General features: G+C 40.4%; 1 protein-coding gene across 7 annotated transcripts in view; it reads right to left on the bottom strand.

The window, feature by feature from the left end:
• The window catches only part of NAV3 (neuron navigator 3), a 383856-nt gene that overhangs the window by 250497 nt on the left and 114955 nt on the right, over positions 1-18404 (bottom strand). For all 7 annotated transcript variants that reach the window (XM_088478094.1, XM_088478095.1, XM_088478096.1 and 4 more), the window contains exon 2: positions 354-471. In XM_088478094.1, the coding sequence (XP_088334220.1) occupies positions 354-471 (118 nt within the window). The remainder of the gene's footprint in view (positions 1-353; positions 472-18404) is intronic.

The raw sequence follows: 18404 nt of genomic DNA, 5'->3' as shown, positions 1-18404 counted from the left end.
GTCAGGGATAATGTTTCAAGGCATCCCAGGAAGAATGATCCCCTACAGCAAACAAAATGCACACATGGGAGACATATGGTTTGATCAAGTCTTCTCTGATATTTCAGCATGTGGAGGATACACTTTAAGCTGTTATAAAATAAAGTTTGTATGGATAGTTCCCCAGCATTTTCCTACAAACTCACAGAACAATCTGAGCTGCAGAGACATCTGGAGTTAGTAACTGTCTTATTGAAACACATTGAACTTAACCTTTTCAAGTCCATCCTGCTACCAACCTACTTCACCCCAGTCCATCCCTCCCCTGTTGCTCAGTGTACAGTCTCAAGCTGAGACACCGTGACCAGACTTACCAATGATCTGAATGATCTCTGCCAGCAGCACACCATCAGCGATATCTTGTTGCAAATCCTTTATCAGCCTCTTGTGACCAGACTTTGCAAGGTAGTGATTTGCCCAGTCAGTGTAAATCTACACAAGGAAGAGGGAGGGATAAAGGAGAGAGTAGATAAAAATTATTCAAAAAAGCATTGACTTTAATAGCAGAAGTATTCAGGATTGCATTCCAGCTGGGAAAGTCACAGCTAAAAAGGAAACTGTTATGCTGCTATTATTTAAACTATTTCTTTCCTATTCCCAGCTATACTGACTCACTTTATTTTCAAATGAGGGTCGCTAGAGTTCTCTGGCCACACAAGAAATACAGCACACTCTCACTTCATGGCTATCAAGGAAACTGCTGTCACCAATCAGTCATTTCCCTTCCTCTTTAGTGACTAAGGCCAATTGATTTATCACAGTTAAGATGCAGGGAGTTATAATGGTCCTTTAGAAAAGAAGATACATTTAGATTGTGCCATTGTTTTCTTTGGCCTTCAGAACCTGGGGAATTTTGATGAGTAATAAGTAAGGATAGTAGAGTTTAGCTATGGTACTTTTATCCAGCTCAATAATAACACTGCAGTTATTGAGACTCACAGACAGTACAGTGACAATAATAATAAAAAAATATATAAGTGATGATAATGACATAATGAAAGTTTATTTAAGCTTTTTCCCAGTAACACAAAGATTGCTTGTTTTATTCCCTATTTACGAAGAGCAACTTGATTGAATTTATAGGTAGATTGTAAGGCAATTATTTTTATCTCATATACTATTTTAATTGTCAGCGGTATTATGATTTCTGTGGTAGAGAATACAGAGTTGTTTGGAAAACAATTATTATTTTCAAAGGCTTGTATGCCATACATCCCTGAAACTGTGTCACCACATATACAGTATATCATTGGTTGCACAAAACAAAAATGTATTTGAACTAAATTTTTATAAATATGTTTAATGAGAAGTATACCTAAGTAAAACAGTATAAAAGTAGTCCCTACCCAAAACACAACAAAATACTTGGCATCTATATCTCAGATGGCTCAATTTATCTAGATTGGACAGGAGCTATGACCAATCGGATCTGGTGCCATATACACTGTGAGCCACTATTTCCAAGGGATTTTTCTACTCCAAGCTATTGCATTTGGCAAATCAACAGTCCAGTTCAATGGGTGGGTTGGGTATGGGATGCCGGCGGTGGGAATCCCGACAGGGTTATTATACTTACACCTGTCAGACAGTATCCTAACCTTCACTTTCTCTCTACACCTCCTTCCCCGCTGCCTAATGCCTAAACCTAACCTCCCCCCTAGTGCCTAACCCTAACACTCCCCCATTAGTGCCTAACCTAGTGCCTAAACCTAACCTCCCCTATTCGTGCCTATCCCTCCCCCTAGTGCCTAAAGCTGACCACACATCTAAAGATTATCTATCCAACCAGCCAACTAGTTGATTGGTTGGAATGAACATCTGGTAAGGTATGAAAGTAAATGACAATCAGCAATTTGCTCCCAAATGCCGGAAAATGGACAAAAACTGTTGTTTGAACAAATTACTTAGATCAAACATTTAACTTGTCTGACGACCATTTTCATCTGTTTTGTGGCATTTAGGAGCAAATTGCTGATCATCAGTTACTCCCATACGTTACCAGATTTTCATTCCAACCAATCAACTAGTTGGCTGGTTGTACAGATAATCTTTAGATGTGTGGCCAGCTTTACCCTAACCCCCCTCCCCTAACCCCAGAACTTACCATCAGGATGCTGATGGTCGGGATACCGGCGCCGGGATTCTGACAGGTGTTGGGATTCCGGCGCGGATATTCGAAGTGCCGGCATCCCAACTGTTGGGATTATAACTACATTCCCAATGGGGTAATGGGGAAAAGTTATAACCATTCACATATTAGAACATTCTTAAAATGACTCTCACAAGCTATTAATGATCCCTCATATTAGCTTAGGGTTTTCACTTAACCGACCATACTACTAAGAAAAAGTTACTTACATAAGTTTCATCTAAAGTCGTGAGGCCAATGGTACAGTATCTAGAAATACGGATGTCACTGTATGGAAATTACACCAGACCAAATGTTCTAAGTGACCATGGTACAATGATGTTATTTTTCTTTGAGAAGGCTAATCATTAAAATGAATTGCTAGATGTTCATTAGAAAGCATTTTAAGTTCTGATATACCTTGCCTAATGGGCTAGTGGTTCAAATGTGAGGCACTCAATTCACTTATGACATTAGAAACTACCAGAAGAGTAAAAGCCCTATTTTTTATTATGTGGTGATAAAGATTTTCTATTGCTACTTTTTGCAATTTAATAACTAAATTTCTCAAAAAGAGAAGTCTGTCTGCTTTCCAGCTAGTCTTGTTGTATCTGTGCATGTGTGGCCAGTGGAATTGGAAGCCCTGATATGAGCTTCAAGTTCCACTGTAAATCAAGTTATACATAGAAGACATACAGTATACTTTTGCAGTTATTTTTTATTAATTTATATGCAGGTATTCTGATTAGAAAAAAATGCTTTATTTAAATAAAATATATTATATTATTTTATTTGAATATATTTGCCAACACCATCCTGAGACGGTGACAGTGAAAGGAGGATTACGGCAGTACATTTACCATCATGATCCTTCTTAAATAAGTTTCCCCTTTGTATAAGGTGGCATACTGTATACAAGAGACATCCTGCAAATCTCCGTGCCAGCGGGAGCTACTGTCAGCAAAAGCACTTTTCTACACATACTAAATAGAGCCCTAATAGTTATTCATATTCTGAAGTATGCTCTGCGTTATACATACTTGCCAACTCCCTGATTGTCTGGGAGATTTCCTGAAATAGTAGCAATCTCCCTGATTCCCTGAAGAGTCTAGCAATCTCCCTGATTGCACCTTACCCCCATTATGTAGCTGTTCTATACAAAAAGAAACAGAGATATATACATTCATGTGAGATCATTAGTATAATTTCCCTACATTGGTTATAAAGCATAATAATCTCTATGGCTACATCCATTTTCTGAAAAGTATCAGTGTGTTTTCATAACCAAATAGATCTTATTAACTGCTTTAGGGCTTATTTACATCATACTTGCCAACTCTCACTGATTGCCATGGAGACTCCCTAAAATAGTAGCAATCTCCTTGACTCCCTGAAGAGTCTGGCAATCTCCCCGTTTGCACTTTACTCCCATTATGTACCTGTTATCCGAAAAACACATTGAGATATACATTCAAATGGGATAATTAGTATCATTGCCTGCATTGGGTATAATGCACAATGAACCCTATGGCTTTTCTGAAAAGTATCAGTGTGTTTTCATCAACAAATAGATCTTACTAACTGTTTTGGGGCTCATTTACATTAGGATGTAAATCAGTATTATGGCACGCCTCTCAGATGTTGCAGTACACACACACTTTACTGCCGTGCTCATAGGTGTTGTTTTCACAATCTCCCTGAAATGCTTTTTCAAACATAGGCAAGTATGGCTTTATATATATGCTACACCTAAATGTTTGCCATATATAGTGTACTCCATATATTGTACAAACAACATCTAAGAACACAAAGTACAGTACAGATCTTAAGACAAAGAAAACTCAGCACTATGAATTACTTTAATTTTCCATACTGATCTTCCTGAGGATATTATATAGCTTCTTGAACAGTAAGTGACGCAAAGCATAATACACATGTTGCTCATATTATTATGAACATATAGTTGTGTTATGCTCCTCTAGATAGTGCATTCTGTAACTCCTAACAAATACTGTAGCCTCAACCACAGCAAGACACTGACTGACTGTTGTTAGTGTAATGTGAATATTTAATGCTATCATGAGGTTAATGTTCCTTGCAGTGTTTTGGCAAAATGGATACAGCTCTCAGCAGACTGTTACTTATTTACTTTTCATATGCTCATTTCTGATCTCTCTGGATAACAAAATCATAACTCAGCATTTATACTTCACTTGCTGAAATCTGGTTTAGACTGTTTCTATTGCCGAAAAGTATTTATTTTTGTATTACTGAGTAGGGAAAGGTTATGTATTTTCTCTCTTCAGGTTATACATACAATATTAACATTATATACCTAAAACTCATAAACCACAGACACATTATTAATATAGTTAGTTTATCTAACCTTCATGATTAAAGTGTTCGCACAATCTACAGTAATGGTACCAAAATGCCGGGTTCTCTATGCATCAGCCTCTTAATAATGAAGTGCTAGCTGTCCATGTGTTCGAATGGAATATTTTGTATAATGTTACAGTGCTTATGAGGAATGTTTATCACAATTTCCTAGCCTTTATAGCTACACAAGCTTTGGTTCTCATAGCCATAACACACAGCAGATGAGGAGACCACAGTAAGGACCACATTAAGGTTGTTCCAAATTTGCAGCCTTTGCATGGTAAAATAGTTAATATACAAATAGTGTATTTGTTCATGCAAAATATGGGAAAAAGTAAATGTGTTGATCAGGTTGTAGGTTTTCAAAAATTACACAGCCCAATGGTATCTTTAAAATATGTTTTTAAATATATAATATAGTGTTTTACAGGACCCGTTCCTTGGATGTCTTTAAAATAATGACACTAAATGAGGACGTCTGCAATAAATTATGTACAGAACCAATCCATGGCATAATGCCTGCTTAGGTGAGGTGCTGGCCCTACCAAAACACCACACTTGACTTCATACTTCAGAGGATACAACCCTCTAAAGCATGACCTCTCCATGCAAGACCCACATAGCAACACACAGAGCTACTGTAGGTCCAACCCCAGTAAATGTTTCCAGCATATGTAATTGGACATACACACTAGATGATAAAACTGAACGATATGAATGATAACAATATCGTTCAACGATATATCCTCTAGTGTGTATGGTCTGAAAGACGGACGATACGCGAGTTGTTAATGATATCCCCAGTCGGCTGTACATGCAGCCCAATCTGGGGATATCGCGAGCGATGCCATGCTGCTGAATGCAGCATGGTCACGCTACCCCCACCCCCCCTCCAACGTTCATCGCTGGTCGGCATTCGGCAAGTGCGTACACTTGGCTCCAGAGAATGTGCAGCGCAAAAATTCAACAAAAAGACATACATCCAATGCAGCATCAGGCCGTTACTGTTCATCCAGTTAGGATGTGGGATGGAAGTAAAAAAAAAAATCATTACAGTCTTTACATTGTAGCTAGATGTGATTTTATGTAATTTCATATAATCAACCATAAAACTGGCTTTTGGGGATGTTAAGCTGGGTACAGGACTGATCTGCAGATGATGGTTGTTCGTACACACTGAACAACCATCATCTGTCCTTGGGTCCCACTGGCTGGGGATTGCATCGCGACCCCCTCCCCGCGCCTCTGTAACAAGTGTATGGGCGGTCCGCTGATGGCCCGTACACACAGCATGATGAGCAGATAAATCTGCAGATATATTGGGCATCGGTTGTGCAGCACAGCCAACGCAATATGTCTATGAACGATGTCATTCACAGACACATCGCTGGTACAACCTGGCCGACAAACAACAATATATTGGCCAATCAACTGATCAGCCGTATAATATAATATATCTGCTAGAATATACCCAGCATTTGTAAACTGTATTTTTTAAGCACAATTGTTAAAATGTGTTTGAATGGAAAGGCACATTTTACTTGACATATACAAGTAAATTTATGTTGCCAAACAATCTCAGGATTCATGAAAGACATTTAAATATGCCTTGTGGTCTTTTTTGACCTTAGAATACCATAACAAAGTTCATTGTGTCTGTAGAACATTGCATCTGTGTCTCTGAATCCTCAATGAGATTCAAAAGAAAGTAAAAAGGTGAAGCCTAAGTGAACAACCACATCAAACCCTTAGTGGTTTATAAAGGGCGGAAAATCTGACTCATTACTCCGAATTCCATCCTTCTTTCAAAAGAAACTAGATGCTTGGCTTAAATATCAAGTGATTGGTAAATAGCAAAGGTAAATACACAAATGTCCAAACATTAATAATGCAGATTCATAAAATGAATGAAAATTCCTATTTTGATTAAACATGTTACACATTTCTATAGTCAGGCAAATGTAATTACTGTAGTAAGGACACCACATTTCTATAACATTGATTCATTTAAAAGGGAGATGGGGCTGTCAAGACTTAACAAAACACAATGTAAAGGCCCCCCTACATCTGCGACTGATTGCCGCCTTCCTGCGATCGGAGTGTACGGAAAAGCTGACCGGCAGCCATCGATGTTCTGCGATCCGTCGCAGGATCGGTGAAATTCTACATGTTAAATTTCACTGATGTGCCAATCACGATCTTTTTTTAATCATGATCAGCAGATCTGTGAAATCCAACATGTTAGTGTAATGTGAATAATGATAATAACATGTTGGATTTCAGCGGTCACGCGATGCCGGGTTGCAACATCGCGGCAATCCGTCACTGATGTATGGGGGCCTTATAATGAAGTCAAAGTGAGCACAAGGTATAATTATTTGCCTAGAGCAGTACTTTTCAACCTTTAAGTCTCTCCAACAGGTCATGTTTGTGGAAGCAGATGGGATCATTTCCGACCTAACAAAATAGATTAACTCATCTGTGCATGATTAAACAAATCCATAAAACATGACATGTTTATGGCACTTGAGAACTGGAGCTTAGAACACCTGGGCTAGAGATACATCTACATATATCTAACCTGCTATACATTGAACACTTTCAGGTGTATGGTAAGAAGGACATTGCTGATGTGTCAATCTAGACATCGTATTTATATACTCCGTAAAAAGATCCTGACCATATAAAAAGTTCACTGAATGACAAAACACACCAACATATGTAGATAATTACCTGTCAAGGCTCTAATTAAAAGAAGTGGCCACATGAACAGTCCTAATGATCAGGGCTGACATCAGAAATGATGGGGCCCGGGACTGATAAAAAAGGCAGGACCCCCACCCTTCTCCCTCAGTCCCATCAACTGTATCCACTGTCTGAAATTGACTACACATCCATTAAAATGGCCTGGCCTGGGTCTGGGAGAAAGGACACAGAAACACACACACAGACAAAGACACAGACACATACATACACTTAACTTACCTATCCCGCTCCTTCTATCTCAGACTCTATGCTCCGGACGCCGGCTCCTCACACTACCTGCCCGCAGCAGCTCCTCTCTCTCATTTAGAGGCGTGGTGTGACGTCATGACACGCCTGCTTCAGTGTAAAAAAAAACAAACTTTATTGGGGGCAAGGTAGTGGGGGCACAGCTGCCAATGCGGGAGGGCGGTGTGGCTAGTGCTGGGTGAGAAGTGACTTAGAACGAGTCACTTACTGCATTTTGCAGCGGGGGGCAAGGCCCGGCCGGGGGGATAGCAGTGGGCATTTGCACGGGCGACTGCAAACCTGCAGCATACTGATAGGAGTGGATGGGCCTTCCCCCCCCCCCCGGGCCTTTCACTGCAGAGGGGTAGTGGCGGACAGGCGTGCAGGCAGCAGCAGACACCGGGCGGGCCCCCCAAATGTTCGAGCCTCGGACTCCAGTCCCGACAGTCCCCCCCTGATGGTAGCCCTGCTAATGATACACACTATGCAATTATTGGGCTGATGTGCTAATAATCATGTCATTGGCCTAATTTATTGTATAGTGTACAAGAAAGAAGATTTCAGCATTTCACCAATAAAACTGTTAAAAAACACATTCTCAAACGCATTCCTTTGCTTATCTAATCAGACGGCCAAGACAGAAAATCTCGGCCTCAATCTTCTGATATCCAGCAGTGTGTGTGCATTCTGGATAATCTGCCTAGATCTCCTATGTTTTCCTGTCACTATGTCATCCTTCTTGTGGACAGACATATGCAAATTCAGTGCACCTAGCTTCAGACATGGCGATGGAGCGGATTTGCTTCTGCTGCATATCACAGTGCAGGATTACCACCCATTGCTATAATCAATCAGTACCAGGGCAGTAGAGCGATACTCCAGGTATAGTTGACCTGATTAAAAGTAGATTGGAAATATAAAATACAAAATATTTTAAAAGAATGGCAGCTCATGAAAATGCTATATTTAGATAACAAGCACTTTTTATCTGATATTCTCCTGCTATAGCCATCCTGAGCTAGTGATAGCATAACAAGGATTACAGTGGTACATGAACTGCAGATATTCTTGTTAATTTAATTCCTTATACTATTGCTGGAGTAAACAGGCAAATCCTTGAGTGATAGAACTGCTATCGTCGGTGTTAACTCTATGAAAGATAGGGGGAAATGGGAAAAAGCCCTTTCTCTGTCAGATAAATAGACCTAAAGTAAAAGTTAATAATCTCTGAGAAAAAAAGGTGAAACGCTGAAATGCAAAAAATCTAACATTATGAGTATTATTACTATTTTAACTAAAAACAGTTAACTTTGCTTTTAAAAAAAACATGAAGGTCCCAAAAAGATATTAACCATAGTTGTTGTTTTCATATCTTCCAAATTACACCTCCTAGAGATAAACAAGAAAACCCCTTCTGAGTACATATGCTGACATTTCCCTTGCTGTCAGTGGTAACCTTTTATAACTATTTCGAGTTTACTATGGATATCACATGTCTGCTCCTAAGGGTAACTTAAGGTCTGTTATTCTAACAGCTGAAATCAGCCAGCAGAGCAGGTGAGACTACAATGTTGTGGGTATATACAAAGGTCTGACAGCTGGGGATTGGCAGAGGAAATTGTGCAGTAGCTCCATTTATTTAAAATTTATGGCAGCACAGAGAGACATAGTTGAAAAAAATGGATGATTTGATATTGCTGTTCTATCCAAAGTATGTACTGTATCATATAAAGGGGAGTAGATATGACAGAGCACCAGGCCATTTTGCAGAGGTGTAAAAGTTCTGGGTATACAATCTGAATGCACTTTTCCCTTGCCATTCCTTTGCACTGTGTTTGTATAAGCTGTAAATACACCAGGGTTGTTAACGGTTTTGAATCAATCCATTCTGTGGTGTGATTGGGATACCACAAGGTAGAAGATCTGGACACAAAGTTAAGAGGGGAAGACTGGGAGGAAAACAACTGGTTGGAGGGCTTCCATGTGGTATGCTTAAGGAACAATTCCTCGCACGCTGTGCCCCTGTGCCACAGCATGATTGACATGCTGCGGCCATTTTGTGGTGCAGCGGGGATGGATTGCCCGCCTTTCCGGATCAGGTGTCGCCCCCGTTTTCTGGGAGTGCCAGGGCCAGGGTCTTCCAATGCAGACTTCCTGACCCCGGCTACGTAGGCGTGTTGCTCATTCTGAGTAAGCTTCAGCTTTCTCAGATGGGTGATTACTGCGGCCATAGTGACCGATTGTCATGATGGTGACCTGCTGCTGTGTCTTACGATGCAGCACTCGAATTGCAGATGCTGACTAAAGGCGTCTTTTTCCTACAAATGTCTCCTGCTGCATTAGAATATTAGTTATACGGTATTACACAGCTGCTTCAGTGCAGCTGTGTGATACCTTCTATCTTTGAATCAGGCCCAGACTGCATTATCCCACAAACACATATTTATATTGCTTTTAGGCCTCAATGGGTCAGAGCTTATTTTGTGGCACAAAGGGAACATAAATTTAGGCAGAGAGAGGGAGCGAGAGAGAGTTATTATTTAGTAAAGTGCAGGTTGTTAGAAGTGGAGTTGTTGCCCATAGCAACCAATCAGATACTACTTATAATTTATCTAGCACCTTCTAGAAGATAATACTGTACCTAGAACCTGATTGGTTGCTATGGGCAACAACTCCACTTCAAAAAATCCACACTTTAGTAAATATACCCCAGAGAGAGAGAGGGAGAGATAGAGAGTCCATCCTCATGTATAGGTAACATAATCGCTGTGGTAGCAACCCAAATCGATCCTAACAAAGGTTCACGTTAGGACCATATCATCGATTGTACATGGCTTTTGAAGATTTGATTTGAACTGTGGCCCTGATTCAGAGTCAGACACTCTGACAGAGCGCTCACTCTGAATCAGGGCCGTCCCTCTGAATTTAAGAGCAGTGAGTGGCGAAAATGATGGTCGCGATGGTCAAGACCATCGCGACCATCGGGCTTGCGACGAGACCCTTGCGGTAGGGTCTCGCTGCTGCAAGCCCTGGAGTGCTTTTGGCTCTATCTGAGCCAAAAGCACTTCTACTGACATCACTTTTGATGTCAGTGGGGCCGGCCCCAGACGGTAGGCGTTATGGTGCGAGACCCATAACGACGGCTTGGCCGTAGTTATTCGGGTCTCGAGCATGCGCACAATGGAGCCACCTCCTTCGTGCGCATGCGCACTTGGCCAACATTGACCTTCTTGCGAGCGCACAGTCCTCGCGAGCAGGTCTGAATTAAGCCCTGTGTCCCTTGTCTGCCCATGCTTGACATCCACCTAACCACCATTATTTTGAATTGTTTTATACTGGATTTATACTGGATATAATTGTATAGCACTTCGAAGCACCTTTTTTATATGAGCTATGGCCTTAGTTACTCAGTCATGATCAACATAAAACATTGACTGGGGAAGGGATTTTACCTAGTGTGGTGTGAAGCAACCATTCAATATCTGTTATACAGCTGCAGCATGTAAATCCATATTCTTTGAGCACATGTTGCATGTTGCAGACAGTGTAAGTAAGTATAGAGATTCTGATATACAGCACTGGTATATTCTGTGATAGTTGAATGAATGCTGCTCACATTTGAAAATCAAGCTGTCTGCTACGGTATAGCCAGGGTGGTCATGCATCTTATTTTCGCCAGGACAGTCCGATATTATTACATTGGTTTGTGCAGTCAGTTTCTCATTTTTTCCTATTCTCCAACAATTTTACAGATTTTTTTTAAATATTTTTGAGTTAAAACATTTACAACATTGAGATATTCTATAAGCAAAACAAATGATGATGAAAAAAAAACATTCATTAGAAGGGCAGTTTTCTAGCACGGACCATGGAACACGTACAAGGGTCAGGCAGTACACCAAGCCTGCCTCCAACCAGCTGCTCCCAATGAGATTAATTATATAATTTACTAGGGTTGGACATAACCATTCAATGACATCCTGGCTGCCAATGGGCAATAGTTTTACCATCAATAAAGAGGTACAATGGTAAAATGTCCACCTCATTTCATCTGCATGTGCGCCTCTGTAAACCACTGATGATTTCCACCAATGGTAAAAAAACATCAACCATCGATGGACAACTGATGTACTAAGCTCTGGAAAGTGATAAATTGGAGAGTGATAAACTACCAGATGTCATGTTACAGGCTGTGTTTGAAAAATTACAGTTAGGAGCTGATTGGTTGGTTGTTTATCACTCTCCAATTTATCAGTTTCCATAGCTTAGTATATCTGCCCCTAAAAGTGAATTGGAGCAGCTGACCTGTGTCATGCGACCATAACACAACCAATCAAAAATAGGGGAAGTAGGAGACAGTGCAGAGCACTCTGCATCATACTTGCCTACACTCCTGGAAGTTGCGGGAGGCTCCCGATTTTTTGGGTAGCCCCCTGCTCCCCCCGGAAGTGTAGGCAGATCTCCCGCATCCTGGCCACTTCCTAGTGAAGCGGGCAAGATGGGGAAATTCAATGGGGAATCTGCAGGTCCGCAAGGAGGCGGCGGGGAAAACGGCGAGATTTGCATAATTTAGCCCCGCCCCCTGATCACAGACTTTTCTGAGAACGGGCCTAATTACATCAACAGTCCGTCCCCGCTCTCCGAACCGGCCTAAAGCAGCAGCTCTCCTGGCTGCTCCTGGAAAGGTTTTCTACAAAGTCAATAAGTATGCTCTGCATATGTGATCTTCCTCCTTCCCCTGTGGGCTGTGGCTGTGCTGCTGCTATGGAGGTGCTTTGAGCTTTGTGGCATTTGTTTTATGTGGGTGAGTGTAGCATTTGGGGGACAGGTGTAGCATATTGAGGACTGGGATTGGCCTAGTCCTATTAATATTCAAAAGCTCTGATTGGATCTACTGTAAAATTATTGCAGAGAAAAAGAGGGAACACCACTCACAGTCTGGAAACGCATCAAAAACAAATCTCTCTGAAAATATCAGAGTTGATGCATAGTCACATTTGTCTTGATTATACTTTTCCTTTACGCCCTATGGAAAACAACTATATGATTCATAGTCTGTCTCATACACTGGAAGGAAAACTAAAATACTATTATACTTTGAGTATTATCTCATTACAGTACAATTAAATTTATATGCTTAATGAAGCTTTGAAGCCCACAGGTATTACTGTTTTTATGGATGTCCGTTAAATTGTCATAAGCAAACTCAGGGGATCGGAGGTTCCAGTTGCCCGGAAACCCTCCCTTCCTATCCCATCCCGGCCAATAGTTTGCATCATGACCACAATGGCTGGTGTATATTATACTATTTTACCAGAGCTGCAGCCACAACATACTGTGTTTGCCCCTGATTGTTTAGTCAATGATATACATAGCACACACCTTACAAAGATTTATATAAGTTCACAGACTAGGATATGCTACAGCACCTTTAACATGTATTGTAATGCTGAGCTCCATATATCTGTATTCATTTTCCATACTTTTGTGGTTGAAATGGATTACACCAATATGGTCTTTGTGGGTATAAATTATCATAAATGTTAGCAATAAACATTTGAATGGTGTGAGTCTGCAGTTGTCATTAAAGTACAATGTCTATAGTGTAAATTTAATATATTATATTGTGACTAAAGCAATTTCTGATTGTTTATAGTTAAACTTCCTATAATTCATCACATCATGTTCTATCTAGATATTACTCACTTTAAATGCAATGGATGACTTATACTTACTCATTTCCTTTCACTTTATCTGCTTAAAATGAAGCGTGTTTAAGAAAAAACATTAGCTGTAGAATTTTCAAAGAGTAAAACCCTATTTATAGCACTGTGATTCGGTTTACCTAAATTCTCACTTCACTAAGAAATATCAACCTACAGTACTTCTACTTAACAGGACAAACCCCATGCTCTAGTGTCACATTACAATAATACTGTAGCTTCTTTTAGTTCCAGACTTTAACACTTCAATGTATTTGGCACAAACATTGCTATAGGCTTTAAGAATTGTATTTGCAAAGCAGTATAAGACTGATAAGATGCATGGCTGAAAGGAGAGTGTATACAGTGCTTTTTCTTTCCGTCTATGGGGTTTCTCTGCACATTTAATTTACAGTATGCTACCAATAAATCACTGTGGATTGAAAATGTGCGCTGAATATGAAAAGCCTGCGTGGTATGTTAGGAGAAACATTTTCAAGAATGCTTAATATGTAAACAATGTTTCACATGTTATATTTGGTTTAGATGGTTGCTGTTAACTAAACCGTGCAATGCTGTATAATGACGCCCACTCTAGCACATACACCACTGCTGAGCGTGCATGTTCCTTTAGAACTAGATTTTAATAATGGCTGCTCTGAGATGAATTGCTTTTACAAAATGCTGTTCAAATATAAAGAAGATGTAGAGAAAAAATTATTTTTTGTAATATTAACTGAGGGTATAATAAATGCAAAATTTTAGAAATGTGGTACTAGATATATACTGGTTTTACATTCTAAATATAGCTAAACAATAACATAGTGTGTCCCAATCTAGATTCACAATTTTAGAACAGAAAACCAGAACCTCTATATAATCCGACATTAAGGGGCCATATATTAATAGTCATGGCACCGCATGTGCACAGTGTCAGATTCGGGAGCTGGCCAGAGGCTGCGGGGTAGGGCTTGTAAGATCCCTTGTCCAAGCAAGATTGCTCACATAGGATTACAGCGGTTAACTCCATCTGAGGATGGTGTAAACCTATGGTACCAGACTCCAAAAAGCTTTTCAGAAATTGGTATATTGGGTTATACACTAGTCCCCATTGATAATAATGGGATCTTTGGTCTGCAGCACTAATTAGTCTTCTGCAGGAGGTTCCTGTGAAATATCCTGCATTAGGCTGTTAGCACATAGCAACCATTCATACAATTATACAGAAACTTCAGTTTGTACGCTTGATAAATAGACCCCTAAAACACTCTATTACAAAGTCCCCTATGGATCATTGTGGGTTCCAAATAATGTAAAATCATTTTAAGAACATATTCCCATTGACTATGTCATGGTATTAAGGAGCTCATTCAAACCCGGATGCTAAGCAGAGCTCTCACACAGGTAAATGGGGCCGGGTATGCAAATGCATCGATCGCACTGTTTGGTAAAAGGATGCCATCTATGCCTTAGAGAGCGACGGCAGAGTGAGCGCACGCCGAAGTATAAAGACGCCCACCTTTCTGTCATAGCACACGTCTTCTCCAGGAAGTGTGTTATTAATCGGTGACATCGAGAGCCATCGGAGCTGCACGCAGCACTTGAGGTAGCCCCTACCCCACCGCAAGCAATGCGATCAGTTCAGGCTGAAATACAAACAAGTGACGTGTACAATGACGCTTCTTTGCTAATTATGCACACCCATAAAACTCCATTTTGACGTCCAGACACTCCTGCGTTCGCAGCACCACTCCCCCGTTCACAAGCACCTTCCCTTGTTACCACCCACAAACGGCGCTGTCACTCAAAGTAGCATCCAGTCTGTGTACTACAAGAGCACGATTCCCAGACGCAGTGACTGGTTCGCGAATGCGTACTTTAACGCATACGCAAAATGTGCGATAATCACCCATAGCGTGCGTTCGCAGCTTAGCGAACAGGTCTGAATCAGGCCCTAAGTGCAGTAAGACTCAAAATTCTAGGGAAAAACGAAATCAGTATCCAGGGGCGTCTTAAGATAGGAGGGGACCCGTGTGCATTCCCCATCCGGGGCCCCTCCTCTCTCCCCGGAGACTGGCAGCTTATTGATGTGGCTTATCCAGCCACAGCAGCATCAATAGATGCTGGGGCCTGGGCACTAGAGTGTGCCCAGATTCTACTATGCATGCGCAGATCGCCGGAGAAATGACACGGCCGCCATCTTCCTGGCGATTTTCTCACTGCGGCGCCCATTTTCCAGCATTTTGTGCAGGGCTGAGACACCCGACGATGGACCTCGAAGAGTTAAGTTTTAGACAGTATGGGCCAGGGGGCGCGTGTGCACTGCACACCCTGCACCTATTATAGATACGCCCCTATCAGTATCATAGATTTGCAACAATTTATAATGTTACAGAAAAATTGCTAAAACCAGGACATAGGGAAAGCTTACATGAATGTAATATTTGCATATAGGCCAGCTGACAACTTGTATATTGTATTATAGAGTAAAATAGTTTTGACCATTATACCACTAGCAACGCATTGTTTGGGTCCACTTTAATGGCTTCTTATTTGAAACCCTGACATTACAGCTACATGTGCATATATACAATATATTTGCATGTTTCCCAAACATTGGAGAGTGCAATGATTATACATAAATGTTTGCTCAGCCAATACATCCAAACACTCTGCACCATGTAGTCTCAGTAAACCTTGGAGCAGTACAAGCCCCACCACGTCATGTTAACTGAATCTAATATTGAATCGGTATGTAATGCAGACAGTCGGGATGGCTCCTGTCAAAATACCGACAGCGGCATCCCAATGGTTGGTATCCGGTATACTTACACTCCCCGCTTCTTCCCCTAATCCTCCCTTCTTGTAGGCTAAGCCTAACCCTCCCCACCCCACACTCTAACCCTCCCCATTAGTGCCTAAACCTAAGTCTCTCCCCTTCGTGCCAGACCCTAAACCCCCCTAGGGGTGCCTAACCCTAACCTCCCCCCCAAAACGCTAACACTGCTATGCTACCTACACCTTACCTCTTTCAGGCTGGCGTCCTGTCTGTATTCCGGCATCGGGATTAAGATAGGCGTCTGTATTTTGATGCCTATCTTAAATCTCGTGTCGGGCTTCCACTGTCGGGATACATCCCTCTAATAGTGGTGTGCATTTTTGCATTGAAAATACTCAATTTTATAAATAATATTATTAACCAAGTGAAATAAATAATAAAGCAGTCATGTATAAAAAATTTCATCCTTAGTGCATCCATATAAATAAAGAAGTTACAGTAATTTGAGCCAAGTGCTGATAATCAAGTGCACTTTATTATGTGGATATCAAAAAAATGCTGCTACATCTCCTTAAATGCAGATCGGTCTGGAGCACTCAGATTTATAATAACACTATCTCAAGAAGAAAATACATCTACAATGATCTTTAAGAAGCAGTTGCTGCTGATCAGTCTGCAGTGAGTTACTGTATAAATCAATTTCAAAACAATTTGCAGTTCCTCACTCTACAGTGAGAAATAATATTTATGCATTTATACAGATGCCAAGGAGTGGGCATCTTAGCAAATTCACCCAAAGATCAGCGACATGATGCTACGACAAGTTGTTAGAGACAAAAAACTACAAAGAGTAATCTAAAAGTCTCTGTAGACATGTCACAACCCGAGTCTGTTTCCCCTGTCGCCGGTTCACTCACAAACAAATACTAGTCTGACAAAACATGGGCAATGTTAAAGTTCAATGACTCTACCAGAAAAAACTGAACTATGGATTCCATGTAAGATTTTACATAAATAAGCACTTTCTCTCTAAAAAAAACCAAGCAAACAAAAAAAACTGTATAGGTTTGCAAAATTGCAACAGAACAAAACACAAGACTTGTAGACCAATGTCCTCTGGATAAACAAGACAAAATGGAGTTAATTGCTCTTAATGCAGAAAAACGTTCTTGGCAAAAACTTTACATGACCTCAAGAAATGTATACCAGTCATCAAGCACAGTGGTAGACTTGCAATAATTGAGTTTACCATCTTCTCTTCTTATAGCAGAGTACATTACAGGAAATGTAAGGCCAATTATCCAACAATGAAATAGTCTAAGAAATTTGATCATAGAACAGGACAGGTCTTAAATATACCAACAAATCTAAAACTGAGAGTCTGAAAAAGAGAAAAAATAAGGCCTTGGAAGCACAAGTGAAAGTCCACAACTAAACCCTATCGAGAGGAACTAAATGAATGCTTGCACAACATTAATGAACTAAAGTAGTGTAAGGAGGAGCCATAATTCCTAGATATGAGATAGGTGAATGATAAAATGATATGAAAACAATTACTACAGGTTACTGTTGATAAAGGTGGTTCTACAAGCTACTGAATCATATTTTCTTCATGATGGCAGAATTTTTTGCTTTTAAATTTATAAAAACTTGATAAAGATTAGATGATTGTTAATTACATCAATATAGATAAAATACAGTTTTGAAAACAGGTATTCTGGTAAAATGAGGGGTTAAACTTGAACTACTCTTGATATACTGTTGACCTTAGATAGCTCCTGAAAGTGTGTCAGTCAAACCATAAGAATTGGTTGGACTATTTGAGGCTTCAAGTAAGGACTGGCCGAGGGTCGCCGTTTCTGCTGGATTAACAAAAAATAAAGGCTCCCTCAAAATGTGGGGTGCCACTGAAGTGGGACAGTTACATTCCCAGCTGTTTGAGGGAGGGAAGCCGAAGGTAGATCCTACAGCGTTGCCTATAGAGAGACTGGTAACTGTAATGTATTGGTTTCCCTTTGTATTATATAGCACTATTACATTACGATTATATTTCAAGAGCTTATCTGATGGGTTTTCCTCAGCGGACTTGTCAATGCTCCACTGTGTTCCAGGATGATGCAGTCCGCTCTTTAAACTCCAAGTAGTGTAGTATATTTAAACAAAGTGAGGATTGGGAGTGACATGGTGTATATAAACTTCATATATGTTATACGTGCTAGGGTGCAAAGAAAGGAATTATATAATATTTGCCTACCAGAAATCCATTTTTTCATCATATAATGTTTACTATCTCACAGCACCTGAAATCACAAGGGAGGGACTTAAAGTAAATGCAATCCAATATACGCGTGATCCAGTTTTTTAGATCCGAGTTACGAACTTGGCG

The sequence above is a fragment of the Taudactylus pleione genome, unplaced genomic scaffold (genome assembly GCF_031769625.1).
Source record: "Taudactylus pleione unplaced genomic scaffold, aTauple2 ptg000207l, whole genome shotgun sequence".
Lineage (NCBI taxonomy): Eukaryota > Metazoa > Chordata > Amphibia > Anura > Myobatrachidae > Taudactylus > Taudactylus pleione.
This window is presented reverse-complemented; position numbering and strand designations above follow the sequence as displayed.